Here is a 14,744-nt window from a genome sequence, read left to right as displayed (position 1 = left end):
TATAAAAAACATGTACATATAAATGTTAATGGCTGTTATCGGCAAGGATGAATAGATATGTAAGGAAACATCGATACACTTCATTACTGTGTCATTACATCATGATCGAGTTTTATGTTTTAGATTAGGTGTTTGTGTGGTTTAACACCTGACCTGTCACTAGATTTCACTGTTGTGATCTATCCTCACATATACTTACAATGTAAAGACCCGAGAAAATGAATTTTTCAAGAAGTACAATTTAAAAAACAGCGTCTAAATATATTCCAGTATAATCATGACCCCTTCATATTCTGATCAATAGATTCATACCAACACACAAACATAATTTAGAACAGAATAGAACATAAGAGACTCATTGCTGCTCTTAATTAAGTAAATAGCTGGAAAAAAAAATAAAGTCATACGTCAAATATGCAATAATGTGACCTAAAAAGCTGGAAAACCACTGACTATCTGCACTTTATGCATATTTTATAAGATCTACAGACTTCTTAAAGAACTGAAATGACTTAATGTTAATGTGTAACTAAACTGGTACCACATTAACTATATCTCTGTGTGGCAGTATATGAAGTAAAAAAAACATTTAGTATGATAGCAATGCGTTTTGAGATGATTAAGTAGACTTTTAAATGATTTAATGAGCCCAAGAATATAGAGAGATATGCCATTTCTTAGTTGAGTAGTTGAATAAAGATGATCTTTTTGATCATTTCACACATCAGCAGGCATATGCACTCTGCACACGAATGTGTTGGTCTCCCCTGATGACTGGTCACGGAGGCCGTTAGGTCAGTCTGTCTCACAAATGACCCACAGCCACAGCTCCCATATGTATGCGCACACACACACACATGCACACATACACATACAGTAGGCAGCCTGCTGTAAATAGCAGCACATTCATCACCACCTGCCCTTCCCCTCTCTCTTTCTCTCTCTCTCCCTCCCTCTCTCTCCCTTCAGCTCCCTCAGTTTTTCCTCATCTTCCCCTCTGACTCCATCGCCCTCCTCCCTTCACCTTTTTCTTCTGCTCGCTGTGGTCCTGGATCCCATCCCCCCATTTTCTCTATCTATCTCCTCTCCCTCCATTTTCCCTTGGGGCTGCAGATAGAGCCACTCCTTTAACATCCTTCCTTCCTCTCTTCTCTTCTCTCCTGTAATACAAGATTGTGTGCCCACGGAGGTGTGGCCACTCACCCCACACTGACACTGACTCCTTCCATCATCTCGCTACAGCGATAGTGATGATAATTAAATATCATCTCCATCAGAGCTTTCTTCACTGTAGCTGCAGCCTATAAAGGCCATAATGGCAAACAATATCGCAAATCAGTCTTGCTCACTATTATCTTGCATTAACTCATCTTATATATTTTGATAGAAAGCTCTGCCTTTGGTACAGATGATTGGCCTGTGTGTCATTATAACAGGCCTGCACTCGTACCTCATCACATGGAGCTATCCTGTGGATGATGTCTTTTAGATATCCGACCATTTTCTCATCCCTAAAGTCAGAGGGGAAAGTCTCCGTCCACTCTGTCAGCAACTGCAGGATCTTAGGGCCAAACTTGCGCACTTTAGCCTGTTGTTAAAGAAGTGAAAAAGAACCAGTCAGCAATATTTCAACGGAGTAAATACAAGTGGTTACTGTTTACATGCAGGAACAAAGAAACTTCTTTGGCTTTGTCTGGTTTTGGTTCTCTGCCTGTCTGTCTGTTTATTAGCTCGTGTATGTGTATGAGTAAGTATTTGTGCGTGGTGCAGTGCTGACCGTATCGAGTGGGCTCTGATCCAGCTGCTGCTGTTTGATGCACAGCTCGCACACCCTCGCCAGGAGCTCCGGAGGAGGAATGAACAGACGAGCGCTCAGCAAGAAGGTAAACACATAGGCTTTCTGTCAACGGGCAAAAGGAGACATTCATTAAGACACTGCTTCTACATCAGTTAAAAAAACACTGCGGCTTTCTGTAATTAAAGGAAGCAGAGCACTTAAAACAAGCATATGGAGCTTGTAATCCAACAGGCCCCTACTGCTGCTACCACTACAAACTGGAAAACAGAGGAGGTCACGGTGCTTCTCTTTTCAGTTTTGTGACATTCACCTCAGGGTAGTAATCGGCAGTGGGCACGAGGTTCTGGATCAGGGTGTCCAGGGAGGCAGAGGTAATAGCGGGCCCATCGGCCAGGCAAGCCCCAGGTCCCGGACCCTCCTGAGGGGCCTCCTCCTCCTCCTCCCCAGGCTCAGCACAGGCCAGATGGGGGCTGAAGCCACTGGGAGTGGTGAACATGGTGCCTGAGCACACAGTCTGGGGCATTCCTGGCTGAAACACAAAACAGAGCAGAGAGAAAGAAAGAGAACATACCATCAGACATGTGTAGATAGAATAAAGAACAGGAATGAGGTTCGGGTTTTTTATGCACTGGAAATTCAAGAGGGGAAGTACATTTCATTTAGTAAAAAGAAATGTGCATCTCACAATGTTGCTAATTTGTAGTACAACTTATCCACCTCTATCCACAGTTTTTCTCCAGCCAAGTCTTCTAACGCTGTCTTCTCCCTTTCCTCTCAGTCTTGAGTGTATCATCTCCTTTTCACACTACACAGAAGCACACTCATTCCTTCCAACTGATGAAGCGGTGCGGTTGTCGAGGGATACGGAACCCCCCCCCCCCCCCCCCCCCCCCCACAGCTGCCCCATCTCCCACATCGAGAAGACAGAGGAGACGACGGAATGTGGGTCATTCAGTCACCGTGGAGACTGTTGCTGCCTAGAAGCTATTGTGTGTCCTCCATCTCTGCCCCGTATGTCTTTTCCTTTAAGAACGCTTTGGGTTACACGTTTTAAAAATTCAACATGCTTCTTCCGTCAGTGAACCAACACTGCAGCTGTAGTAGCAAGAAGCACCTACTGTACTTTATGCAAGACTAGAGATACTACAAATACACAGAGTATTGTGATCCTCAGAGTGCAATTACAATGATCATGACTGGCGTGCATACAATTAGTTTCCTATAGAGGAACTAATTCAGTGTTTTCTTAATACAAAAAAAAAAAAAAAAAAAAAAAAAAGCAGAAATTGCTCAGAACCAGATCCACAGGTTCTGACCTTTTCTGTTTAGTTCACGGATTAAAAACACATAATGTGTTGATCTCACTGACCAAACCCAGTCACTCTGTCTACCTGAATCACTCATCATCACCAAGGACAACTGCAGTCTCTGGGTTCCTTCAGGCAAGTTCAGTGGTCAAACCCCCCTCTTTGCCTGTGGGAGTCACAAGAAATGCAGCAAACCCACATGCTGACAGTGAGACCTTGTGCAACAAACAGGAAGTTAATTCACATGTAAACATTGCATTTTCTTCCTGCTTTTTGCAAGATAAGTCTGATTATGTACACATGCAAACACACAGGTTCTCACAGAATTCATGCAAAAATACTTTCACCTTCTCTCATGAACCTTTACAACAAATCCCTTCGCAATGAGGTGTTACTACAAACAAAATGTAAAGTGATCAGCTAAAAAAGATGCTCCAGTTCTGTCTGTCATGAGAAATGCATTGGCAACAAAAGCTATCAATGGTGGCGGACAAAACAGAACTCCTGGTGCTGCTGCATTAGAATGGTTTCGTGCATGGGTGACCTTCATGTTCCCATCCCCCGTACCTATCAGCATCCTCAATAAACCAGTGTCCTGAGTCTCAGGGGTGAAAGGTCAAGCACAGGCTGCCGTGCAGAACCAACCAGCGTCTCAAGTTTCCTGTGTGAGAGCTTCAGCTTCCTTTGTTCTCCTTGTTACCCTGCACATAAGCATGCGGGTACTTATTCATGCACTTGTACACACCTAGACATGAACACACACAGACAGACGTTCAAAAGGGCTGGGGGAGGGTTTGTCTTTCAGTGAGACGCTTTTACATCCTTCCTCCCTACTTACACCACTGACACCCACAGTGTTATCACTCATAATATATGTTGTGCTTAAAGAGGGACGACATCTTCTTTCTGCTCCTCAGAGCTATAATCAGCTTCCCATTGCACACACACTGCTCCTCCAGCCGGTAAGAGGGGGGCAATGTGTTTAACCAGGGAGGCAACACTGTGGACATCTGATTAAACTGACCTCATCTAAATGCTTAATCTGCAACACATGTAAAATGACTGATTATCTGCAGGCCAGTCTGACCTAAATTGAGTTTTGTTTTTTTTTTGCAATGCTAAAAGTGGAAAAATATTGCTAATAGAATCTAAAATGCTTGCCAAAATGTTCCTGCTGCTTTCCTCACATAGTAGTAATTGGGGTCCAATAGGAGTAAACCATAAAGTGTCCTTGCAGTGACTCTCTCTGGATTACATTGGTACATGCAACCACACAGAACACACAACCTGATAAACAGAGAATTGAACAAATTGACCAGTCCTGTACAGTAACACAAATGCAGTAACAGAGCATTACGGTAACTAGGAGAAATGTCCTCTGTAATAGGACTGACAAGAAGACAAAGTCTGCTCAGCTTGAGGAGTCTGCGTGAGTAAATCCAGGAGTTTATCCGTGAGGCATCTCGTACATACAGACACACATGCACACACCCCTCCATCACTGTTTGTATTCATCTATGTATGTGAGAGAAAGAGAGAGTGTTAGTCTACGTGCTTGCACTGTCGATGATTTCTTCGATTGCTGGTGATGATCTTCACATTCCTTATTTTTCCTCATTTGTTCTCCTCTCTTTCCTCCAACAAATACAAATGTGTAGATCTTATGATAGACCAGTCAGCAGCATCAGTCTGTGACAGGTTATTAGTTTATTAGGATCCACATTCGCTCCAGTGTTACAGCAGCTAATCTTCCTGGGCCTACTTCTCACTCTGCATCTAAAACATATTTTGGCAGCAGTAGCGCTTATGGGTAACTACTGTACATTGATGCATCTGCACGTTAGACCAAATCAATCAGAATCTTACCAAACAGCAGATGCTTTTGTCATATTTGGCAACAAGATAATTACAAACTTACAGTTTTGTGAAAAAGTCCTGGGCCAACATGAGGTTTGTTGATTTAGTAAAGTTAAAATAACCACACATATGCAATTCTCAGTCTCTGTATTAAGATCCAATCTGGATATATGAGGAAATATGTACAGCAGGAAAAACAAAAGTGAAGTGATAAAAAAACCAAAAAAAAAACAGCCTCTATAAAGAATTTAGTCTATCATGTCTTTAAGCCTTTTGTTCAGACCATATGAGATTTACTGCATTAATTTTCTGATGTGTTATATCAGGTTTTATTCAGCATATTTCAGATGTTTCTAATTGTTTGTGCTGCTTCTTATCATGGGGTCAGAGGTCACACTAAATGGTGAGTTTAACCTTCAGAACCCATTTAGTTCAGTTTTTGTGCATCTTTTAAGGCTGTGCACATATTTCCTGTATTTTCTTGGTGTTTCTAAAGAAAGAAGAACAAGAAATAAATATGTATGCTCATTTAAACCCACAGTACTGTATATCCCAAAGGAAAATCCCCAAGAGCAGGGTGAATTTAAGGCATTAGTAGTGGGTAAGAGTGTTATGTGAAGTTGATTTTGGAAGCAAACTGGAAGCAACTTGTATCCTGGTGAAGTGCACTGACTTGTTTTACTTTGGAACTGTTGGAATCTGTACCCATGACATGTTGAAATGTAATGTAACAGTAGCATAAGCAGAATATGAGTTGGGAAACTGACTCAGTTATGTCAGTTCCACTGCATTATCCAAGTCTGCTAGAATTAACATCCATACTGTAGCTACTGTCATACCAGAGCAAGAAAAGTTATAGCAGAAAAAGCCCTACATGTACTGATTTTCATGGCTTATTTTAACAATTTTAAAGAGGCAGTTGGTAAGATCTTATTCATTTTGGCTGCTGTAGAGTTCTTGTACTCCAATTCCCAGAATTCATTTGAGAATTCAACACAGGAGACCTGGGGAGCTCATTTGACCTTCAATTAAATTCAGCACTTCTTGTAAACTCTAGGGTTATTCCCAAGAAAGGCTGACCCAATTTAACCCCAATTTTAATGATTGGTAAATGCAATCCAGACTGTACAGCTACTTCCAGGTAAAACAAAATGAATTGCTACAGTGTGATGAAGACTTCAGTGTTCTATGTATAACCTGTTTCCGTACCTCATGATAGACCCGGCTCAATTTGTGGCTGTCACATTACATCAACACTGCATGACAAAACATACGCAGCTAAGAACAGGTGAGTGTAGTCGTGTATGCCCTAATCCCCCCTGAGATCTCCAACAGCCAGCCCACGGCAGCCCTGCACTTTGTCTAGACAGCTGCGAGAGTGTCATTGTTCGTGGCCTGTGCGGCGTGCATGCGTGTGCGTTGTTGTGTGTGTGCATATGTGTAAGGGTTGTCTTGTGCTTCTGTCAGACTGTTATCGTTGCCATCAGGGGATCCGCCTGCTTTGTTCTATCATGATTAACAGAATGGCACTGTCTGGAGACACGCAGTCTTTATCAACACCCTCGACTCTCTGGGTGTGTATGTGGGGAGTAAGCCGGAGGTGCACTGTCATTGTGTTGATGAAACAATGGCATTCACGACCGAGCAGCTTGAAACTGTCACACAGCTTCACAACTCTGTTAATCTTGGTTTTCTAATAGCCATCTCCATCCCCGCTCTCTGTAAAACCTGTTTCCCCACATATTTACTATTAGTCGCACCTACCTACAGTATGTAAGTCTATGAGGAGAAGAGTGACAACTGCTGAGGGGCTGCAGGAGGTTTACAGGTTAATGGGCAAAAGTGACAATCAGCATTAGAGGAAGGGCTCCGCTGAGACTGAAGAGCTTTATTCAGAGCAAATCAAACCACTGTCTGAACTCAATCATTAATGAGACAGGGGTCAAAGGTGAAAGTTAAAGTTCTTTGGCGTAGGCTGATGGAGTACAGTAACAGCATTAAAGGAGCCAAAGTCACTCTGAGGTCACCGTTGTAATAACGTTCTGCTTCTTGGCTACATATAGGCTTCGTCTAAAGGAGGGACATTTAAAATGGTCTTCACGAAAAAAGCTTTACAAGAATCATTAAAGCTGACACAGTTGACTTTGATTCATTGGCACCTCTGTTCACATCTATTCATCATCACCAAATGAACGTTAAGGACCGGACTACAGGTCGATATACACATTCTATTTATAGTATCAAAGGCCAGGGTCTTTTGTATAGTGATGGTGAAATTGAAAATACATCAAAGCTTTTACATTTCTGAATTCCACTTGAGTTATTTCACGCAGTACGAAACACGATTTTTGTTTTTATCCAATGTGGCTTTTTTCACTGACCTTCAATAAAGTATGAAGTCATGTTTTGTGCCAATCCAGTATAAAGTAGAGTGTTTTTTAAATGAACAGATTGAAATTAAAGGGCTTTTTTTTTTTTTTGGAAAACCAACATCACATTATATCAGTATCTGTTCTCCTGCAGTACTTAGTCATTTTTATGGTTTTCCATACATATAACTGAATAGACGTTATGTGGGATGTTATGTATTGATACTGAGAAACCCTACAGCAGCATGAGAGTGAAATCTAAGTTGTGATATATTCTTTTGGCAGCGTCACATAATCAGATGTGAGAAGAGCAAATATCCGGTGACGGTATTGCTGCAATGTTTTGTTATGTTTCTGTGGCTGCTTTCACAAAGGTAAAAGGACTGAAGTAAAAACTGCAGCCGTACCTCGCCCGAGGATGCAATGAGTATAGGAGTGAGATATGAGGAAAGGTAAGCTGTGGAGGAGGGTGAGAAGGTGATATACCCCCTAGGGGTAGTGCACAGACAGTCTAGGCTTTCTGAATGTTAAGCTTTCCTCTTGCCATTTTCACTAAAATCCTTTCTTCTGTTGCAGACTCTATTATATTACACCTCATTTCTCACCGACCAATTTACATACTCTAACACTTCCATTCTAATTTAGGATCTACATATTTGCTCCTTTAACACACTACAACTTCCACTCTTTATCTATTTTGGGATTGCACTCTAAAAAAGCAGATCGTCGACTATTTTTATTCCTGACACTGTTTTGCTTACCTCTGTGTATTGCGGCTCTGGCCTAAATTTTGCACGACATTCTTTGAAAGCTGAAACAACGAGACTGGAGAAATAATTCTCATGATGGCAGGGCTTAAAAGAAAGTAAACACCTCTTTGTCATCCAGCGTCTCTCTTCCCTCATTCCCTCCCCAGCCCCTTCCCATCCACACATCCCCTCCGTTACTCCCTCCTCTTTTATCCCTCTACACGCCCTACTTTCCAATGAGCCCAGTCAGGATGCCTGTACAGATGGCCCTGCAACAGCTTGCTCTCCCAGTGGGAGTCGCTGGCATGGGAGGCTCTTTGGCCCTGTGCCCCAACCATCATCCCCAGTATCTACAGGAGCCCAAAAGTGTGTTGGCGTCCAGACTGAATGCTGAGGTACGGGTGCAGAGCCAACCTGGCTGCTGAGCTGCACCGCTGACAACAGGGAGAGAGCGCAAAATACCACACATATGTCACTGCACACAAGTCGCAACAAAATCAGACCAGTGCTCTATTGGTGGTTAATGGTGTGTGTGTGTGGTGAGGAGTGGATCTGAAAACAAATGAGCTCATTGTGTCTTGAAAAAACACATGCATGCACACTTGCACCCACACAGCAGCCAAACACAGTGTTGAGTTACAGTCGAGGCATTCCAGCTCCCCACCCATTCTCCGGCCTCTGTCTGTGGTACGGGGCTGACAGAGGTTGGGACTCACACTGTGGGCTCAACAGGGACACACTCCCCACATCCCTTTAGTGGAATTCCCCTGTAGTGTCTGAGCGGCGTCACAGTAACATCCTGGCACCTGTTCCACTCCCACTAGCTCTGTCAGTCCCGATGCAAAGCTCATTGGGAATTATCATTCACAGACACGCCCAGCGCACGTGTGGAGCCACCCTCATTCCTGAGCGAGTTTGGACACACTTGTCTACGTGTGTGTGTGTTTGGGTTTCAGTTTGTGGATGTGGATCTACTTATGTGGATGGATCTGTGACTGGGCGGACAGATTCAGAGTGTATCTTAGTCCAAGTGAAGTCATTCCTGTAAAAACAACCATCTGTGATAGCATTATCCAAGAGGTGCGGCTGCACTTCGATGATGTTTTATATCTTGAACACAAAACTGAAAGATGAAAGACTTAAAAAGGACAACATGCACACTTTTAACTCCTCGTGCCATATTCGTTCCACAGCTACTTGACACAGAATCAAAATGAGCTGCACAAAAATCTCCAACCTGAGACAAAGTCCATGCTTTTAAGACCAATTATCAGAGTCGAGCACCATTATCCACCAATTCCATTTTAAAACCACTTCACATATATGAAAAAATAAATGCCTCACTCTATTCTGTATGAAAATGAATTGAAGGTTTATGACATGTGATGGGCTGAGGCAATCTATCATATTACTTAGAGAAAATTGGAGCTGTGCATATATTGGCTCTTATTGAGCATGTAGCACGTGTCTGAGCCTTAAGCGCCCTAAATCTGTCATTCACAATGGTCATATTGCTTTAAAAATCAGTCATATATTATTCATAATATTTCAATTTACAACCAGCCTTGATGCAATGCTCCACTGAGGCAGAATCAGACAAGAGTAATTTTATTTCTGTCCTAAACAGATGTAATTTTGCCTCAAGTGCCACTTATGAAGAATTACCAGCTCACCAAGTGAACGGAAGAATACAGAAGCGAAAAACAGAGTGAAGAAATGCTCAATGAAACAATGCCTATGTGAAGCACAATAGTCCTATAAGAGCATTTTAAGGCCAAACCGTTCATCTAAATCTACAATTAGCATTGCGTTGTCCCTGATGAAGCCTATAGAGTTGTAGTAAAATTAGTAATATGAAAATCTAATGATGAGATGTTGCTAATTTCATCATGGCTGTCTTCTTTGCTGTTAAAGTAGATCTATCTGCTCATTACAACTAGCATTGGCAGAGGCCATGTGGTGCGTCACGGCTGATGTATGATATTGGAGCATACTAATTAGCGTTACGGGAATACATGGCCTGGTCTGTTCATGTCTTGCCTCGTGTATTTTGGTATTAGCAGGGAAAGGCAAAGGTCAGGAACCATGCTTTATTCATTAGTAACTAGTTGTTTCATGTTAATACGGATGTGAACATAAATAAACCTTCAAAGATTTCTTTTGTCTGTTGGGGGGGGGGGTTCCCCAGTGGTCATGATGGCGCTGCAGATATCGACAAAGTTAATGATAAACTCAACAACCGTGAAACAGATTAAATTAGATAATGACCTTTTTCCCTTGGTTTGGTTTCCTCTAAGGCTACTAAAGGAAACAAAATGTCCTGAATGATATAGTCTAAAATCACAGCAGCTACTAATATACTGCTCAATTATTGGATAAAAAAAGAGGTTTACAAATGGTACTGAAAAAGCATTTAAGTGGATTGGCTTTAATTACTTAACACTTATTCCTATTCTATGGTACATATTGTATTTTCATTCAATACTGAAAGAAAAACCAAAACTGATGTTCTGACTAAAGTTGCTGTAATTATGCTGCACATTATTGGAAAAAACTGAAACTGCAATACTATTTATTCTGTGGTATATACTTCAACACAAAAATAGACTGGAATTTTCAGAAGATGATCTAAATTAAGAATCTTCCTCAGATCAAAACAATGTCAAAGGCAGAAATACAGTATATTTTTGCTTCAAATGGCTTTCAGACCCAGCTTTGCACTTGTCATGCAGAGCTTTGTGGTGCTAATGAACTGATAATGTTTGTTATTGGTGTTTTGGTATGAATACAAAGAAACTGTGTGTTTTATACAACAGATTCCTCTCATAGAAAAGATAAAAAATGAGTTTTGATTTTGTATAAAGCAGCAAAACTTTAGTATGATGACTTCCTTTAGTCATTTCACTTAATAATACTACACTACTAACACTGCTGCGACAGTAAAATCAAGAAATATTTTCTTTATACTTTTCTTTTCTTGAGTTATATCAAGTGATTTACAAAATATACATCATGTGTCTTAGCAATACCAAAGCTACACCGACTGTAAATTGTTTCTATAGTATAAATAATTGAATATTTACATCCTATAGCCAGTGGAGTAATCAATTTTCTTACTCCTGCTGTTTATCGAACATGCCGATGGGATCTAATCATATCATCGCTTGTTTGATCCAGCTGATCCATACTGACAGACTATCAATACCTGCCCATATGACAGAATACGGGTCATGTGGAGGCAGCTCAGACCAGTTCTGGAGAGCGCTGAGCGTTTCCATGGAGTCAAGGCTCCTGTTGGGAGGTAATTAGATGCCTGTTGAGTCCCTACTGTGACACCCCCACTTCGCTTCATCAAAATCCCTTGTTCCTCCTCTTTCTCTCTCTCTCTTCCTCTCTCTCTCTCTCTCTCCATCTCTGGATCCTTCGTCCTTGTGACAGAGCAGCCATCTGTGACAAAGTGTTTCCACGCGTGAACCCGGTCTGACTGGGCCTGTCAGTGAGATCACTCTCATCATCCCCGTGTCAGTGGCAAAGCTGCTGCGTAGCCAAAGGACTGTCGGGTTCACAGGCCGTCACAATGTTCTGTCCTGTCTTTGCAGAGCTCCTGCCAGGCTGAGGAACTGCTTATGCAAAGGTGGTGGGAGGGAAAAAAAACATCTAATGTACTTGACAATTGCATGGTTTCGGTAGAAATATTTTGACGCTTGGGGATTTTTAGGGGCTTCCCCAAAAAGCAGAACCAAAGAGACAATGTGCGATTGAAAATAGAGATGAAAACATTTGGAAATTTAGTTTCACTGTAATGCAATTTCTAGTCGCAATTTATTATAAATTATGAAATATACTAGCTTTAGAAAAAAAAAGTAAATATCCATCCCTATACATGTGGGTGTTGGGAATGGAGGGTGTTTTATTTATTTATTTTTTACTCTACTTAAGCATGCAATAAGTCAGTATGTGTTTCACTAGCAAAGAAATTTGATTGTAGAAATGTGTAGCATCAGTATAGATTTGGTAAAACTGTGTTTACTGCAGGATCTCACATGATCTTGCAAATCCAGCTGCATCACAAAGTAAAATAATCTGAGCAGCAGGACTGTTTAGCATGTTAAAACCAGTAAAATCTGAAAATAATACTCTAATTTCTATTACTGTCACACATTTGGGTACTTTTTATGGCAGATTTTTATGGCAGATGTTTTTTTCCCATTTGGAAACTCGGTTTCCATTTTAAACAATGTTAGTCATGTGAGGCAGTTCTACGGCAGCTATAGTTGAATTTAGAGAATTAATACTGTACATACAGGCATCCCTACTATAGTGGCAAGTTTGATACTGTACAAATCATCACAGATAGACCAGTAGGATGCTGTGGATACCTCTGCTGCCTGATCTACCACACTGTACTAAGAAACAGTGCAACTCTGCGATGTACAAATTGCCAGTGATCTACCTATCCATCAATCACACATGCAAGCCCCTTCCCCCACATACATACACACACACCAACACAGCCATAAACCTTGTGGCGGTCATAAACCTGTCAATGCTACCAGACTAACAGCCACTGTGTTTACCCCCATGTCAACCCCCCCCAGACAGACCCTGCCCTTTCTTCTCCCCACATCTCTTCTGCAAGCACACAATAGACGGCCTCAGTCCCCCTCAATCTCACATCAAACCCATCGACGATGGCCTCATTAACAGCACACCTGTTATTCTCTGCCGCCTCGGCCTGAATTGGAAGGAACATGTGTTGTAGTCTATGTCTGTACCTGCAGACTTGTTACCGGTGACTTCTGACAGAGCCCTCCTCTGGTGACTCATGCCTTACAAAGCCCAACTACTGTACTGTTAAAGGAGCTGCCAGTCATTTCAATTCACAGCCAATCTCCAGTATAGCTGAAGGCAGGGAGGCTCTGTGGTTCAACCTAGAGCTGCACAGGGTCCTGGTAACAGGAGGACAGCGTCAATGATGCCCCTGCACTTTTAGAATTCACTGCTCATTGCAAAGATGTAAAGAAACTGATCAACTGTGCTGTTTCACAAAAGAATGCCTCATTCCATATGCATGCCACAGAACAAGAAATGTTTGTTTTTCACCCCTCTGTGCACACAGGAGCGCATACTGCCAGTGAAGGTGAGAGTGAGCAAATACACATTCCCCAGGGTTTCATCCCAAACCGGGGGTGGGGATTAAAAACAAATGAACCAGGCCAAGTGTCTGAGAGAAACTGCTGCCCCCTGAAAACTCCATGCTGAGAGGGGATGGTCCAGAAATGCAATGCCCCTCTCCAGCACCACTCCACTCCTGGGGGGTGGGAGGGCTGAAAACAGGTCTAGAGAAGACCAGAGCTGAGCGAGAGGCGTGGGAGTGCTGGGAGCATAAGTGGCTTTACTGGTAATATCAACAATCCAAACTAGAATGTCTCCCCACCTAACTGGTTTCTGACGGAGCTACTTTCATGTAGCTTGCAGTAAGCTGCAGAAGGCAGATAACAAATCCTTTTGGGCTGTAATGGTAAGCTGTGCAAACAGCTACATCACCCTCAGGTGAAAAGGCTGCTTTCCTCCTCTTGGATGGATAATGCAGATTTTTTGTAATAGAGTAAAATGTCAGTGGTGCCACACCTGTTCATCACAGAGCTGTTTAATACAGACATGTAACATGTGAAGGGAACAAAGAAAGATGCAGCTTTAAAGAAATCTGCACAGAGCCTGCACTGCCACCTTAATGCCTGTTAATTATTACACAGATCAGATAAGCTTTGCAGCATGTAGTCGCTTAAACAGCAGGATGAGGTGTTTATCTGACTTACACACGGCTTCTGTATATGTGTGTGTGTGTGTGTGTGTTTGTATGTGTGTGTTTTCACAGCTACAACAATGTCACCTGACGACACATCCTTTAACATCTCCTGTTATTGTGTCAGAGGTAAAAGACGCAGTGACTCCAGCAGCAGTCCCTCTGTACATAATTATATATTTATTTCTATGTGAGTGGATCCCCTCACACGCCCTACACCAGACCCGCACACCGCTGACTCACGCCACGGACTGGGATGTTTTCATCGTAGTAAAGTGATGCAAGCGGTGCTACTGTATCTCCACCAAGATAAGGCACACATGATGTCATCACTGCTGCTGGTAAAGTTTGAACCCAGCTTTGGTCAGGGTGGGATTGGGTGGAGGATTTTGACATCACACTCACACACAAACACAGACACGCACGCAGCTGTGGGCGTGAGCGCAATCTCAATATGCAAATCCTGTAGTAGTGGGTATTTAGGGGATACTCACCAGTACTACACTCTGAGCCCCATCTTTGATCCAACTTATATCCGATGACAAATCAATACCACTGCCACTCCGTGTAATCCAGAAATATTTCACAGAACACTCTGTCCAGCTGGCATCCACGGGTGAAGTCGCGCCGGGGACTCCAGAGGCAGAACGTGACGGATGTACGCGGCGGTAAAGGATGTGGAAACGTCCTGGATCCGGACAGAGCTGTGGAGGTGAACAGAGGACCGATACCGAGACGTGATGCCGAAGGAAAGTGCGTCCCTGAAGGCGTGGCGACTGTCCTGTCCTGCGCCACGGAGACACAGCTGAGCGCGCAGCACATCCACGCGTCCACGGAGCGAGTGATCAGAGAGGAGGA

General features: G+C 42.6%; 2 protein-coding genes across 2 annotated transcripts in view; both read right to left on the bottom strand.

Annotated features, from left to right (window-relative positions):
* The window catches only part of LOC115427462 (dual specificity protein kinase CLK4-like), a 27,065-nt gene extending 20,187 nt beyond the window's left edge, over positions 1-6,878 (bottom strand). Inside the window, exons 1-2 of the mRNA XM_030146033.1 lie at positions 6,871-6,878; positions 1,989-1,994 (exon numbers count right to left, since the gene is read on the bottom strand). The gene's annotated coding sequence lies outside the window, so the exon portion shown is untranslated. The remainder of the gene's footprint in view (positions 1-1,988; positions 1,995-6,870) is intronic.
* The window catches only part of LOC115427463 (ras-GEF domain-containing family member 1C), a 23,250-nt gene extending 8,506 nt beyond the window's left edge, over positions 1-14,744 (bottom strand). The window contains exons 1-4 of the mRNA XM_030146035.1: positions 14,381-14,744; positions 2,109-2,327; positions 1,778-1,900; positions 1,451-1,588 (exon numbers count right to left, since the gene is read on the bottom strand). Coding sequence (XP_030001895.1) covers positions 1,451-1,588; positions 1,778-1,900; positions 2,109-2,321 — 474 coding nt within the window. The 5' untranslated portion in view covers positions 2,322-2,327; positions 14,381-14,744. The remainder of the gene's footprint in view (positions 1-1,450; positions 1,589-1,777; positions 1,901-2,108; positions 2,328-14,380) is intronic.

The sequence above is a fragment of the Sphaeramia orbicularis genome, chromosome 10 (genome assembly GCF_902148855.1).
Source record: "Sphaeramia orbicularis chromosome 10, fSphaOr1.1, whole genome shotgun sequence".
NCBI lineage: Eukaryota > Metazoa > Chordata > Actinopteri > Kurtiformes > Apogonidae > Sphaeramia > Sphaeramia orbicularis.
The sequence above is the reverse complement of the archived record's forward strand: the minus strand, read 5'-3'. Positions and strand labels throughout refer to the sequence as shown.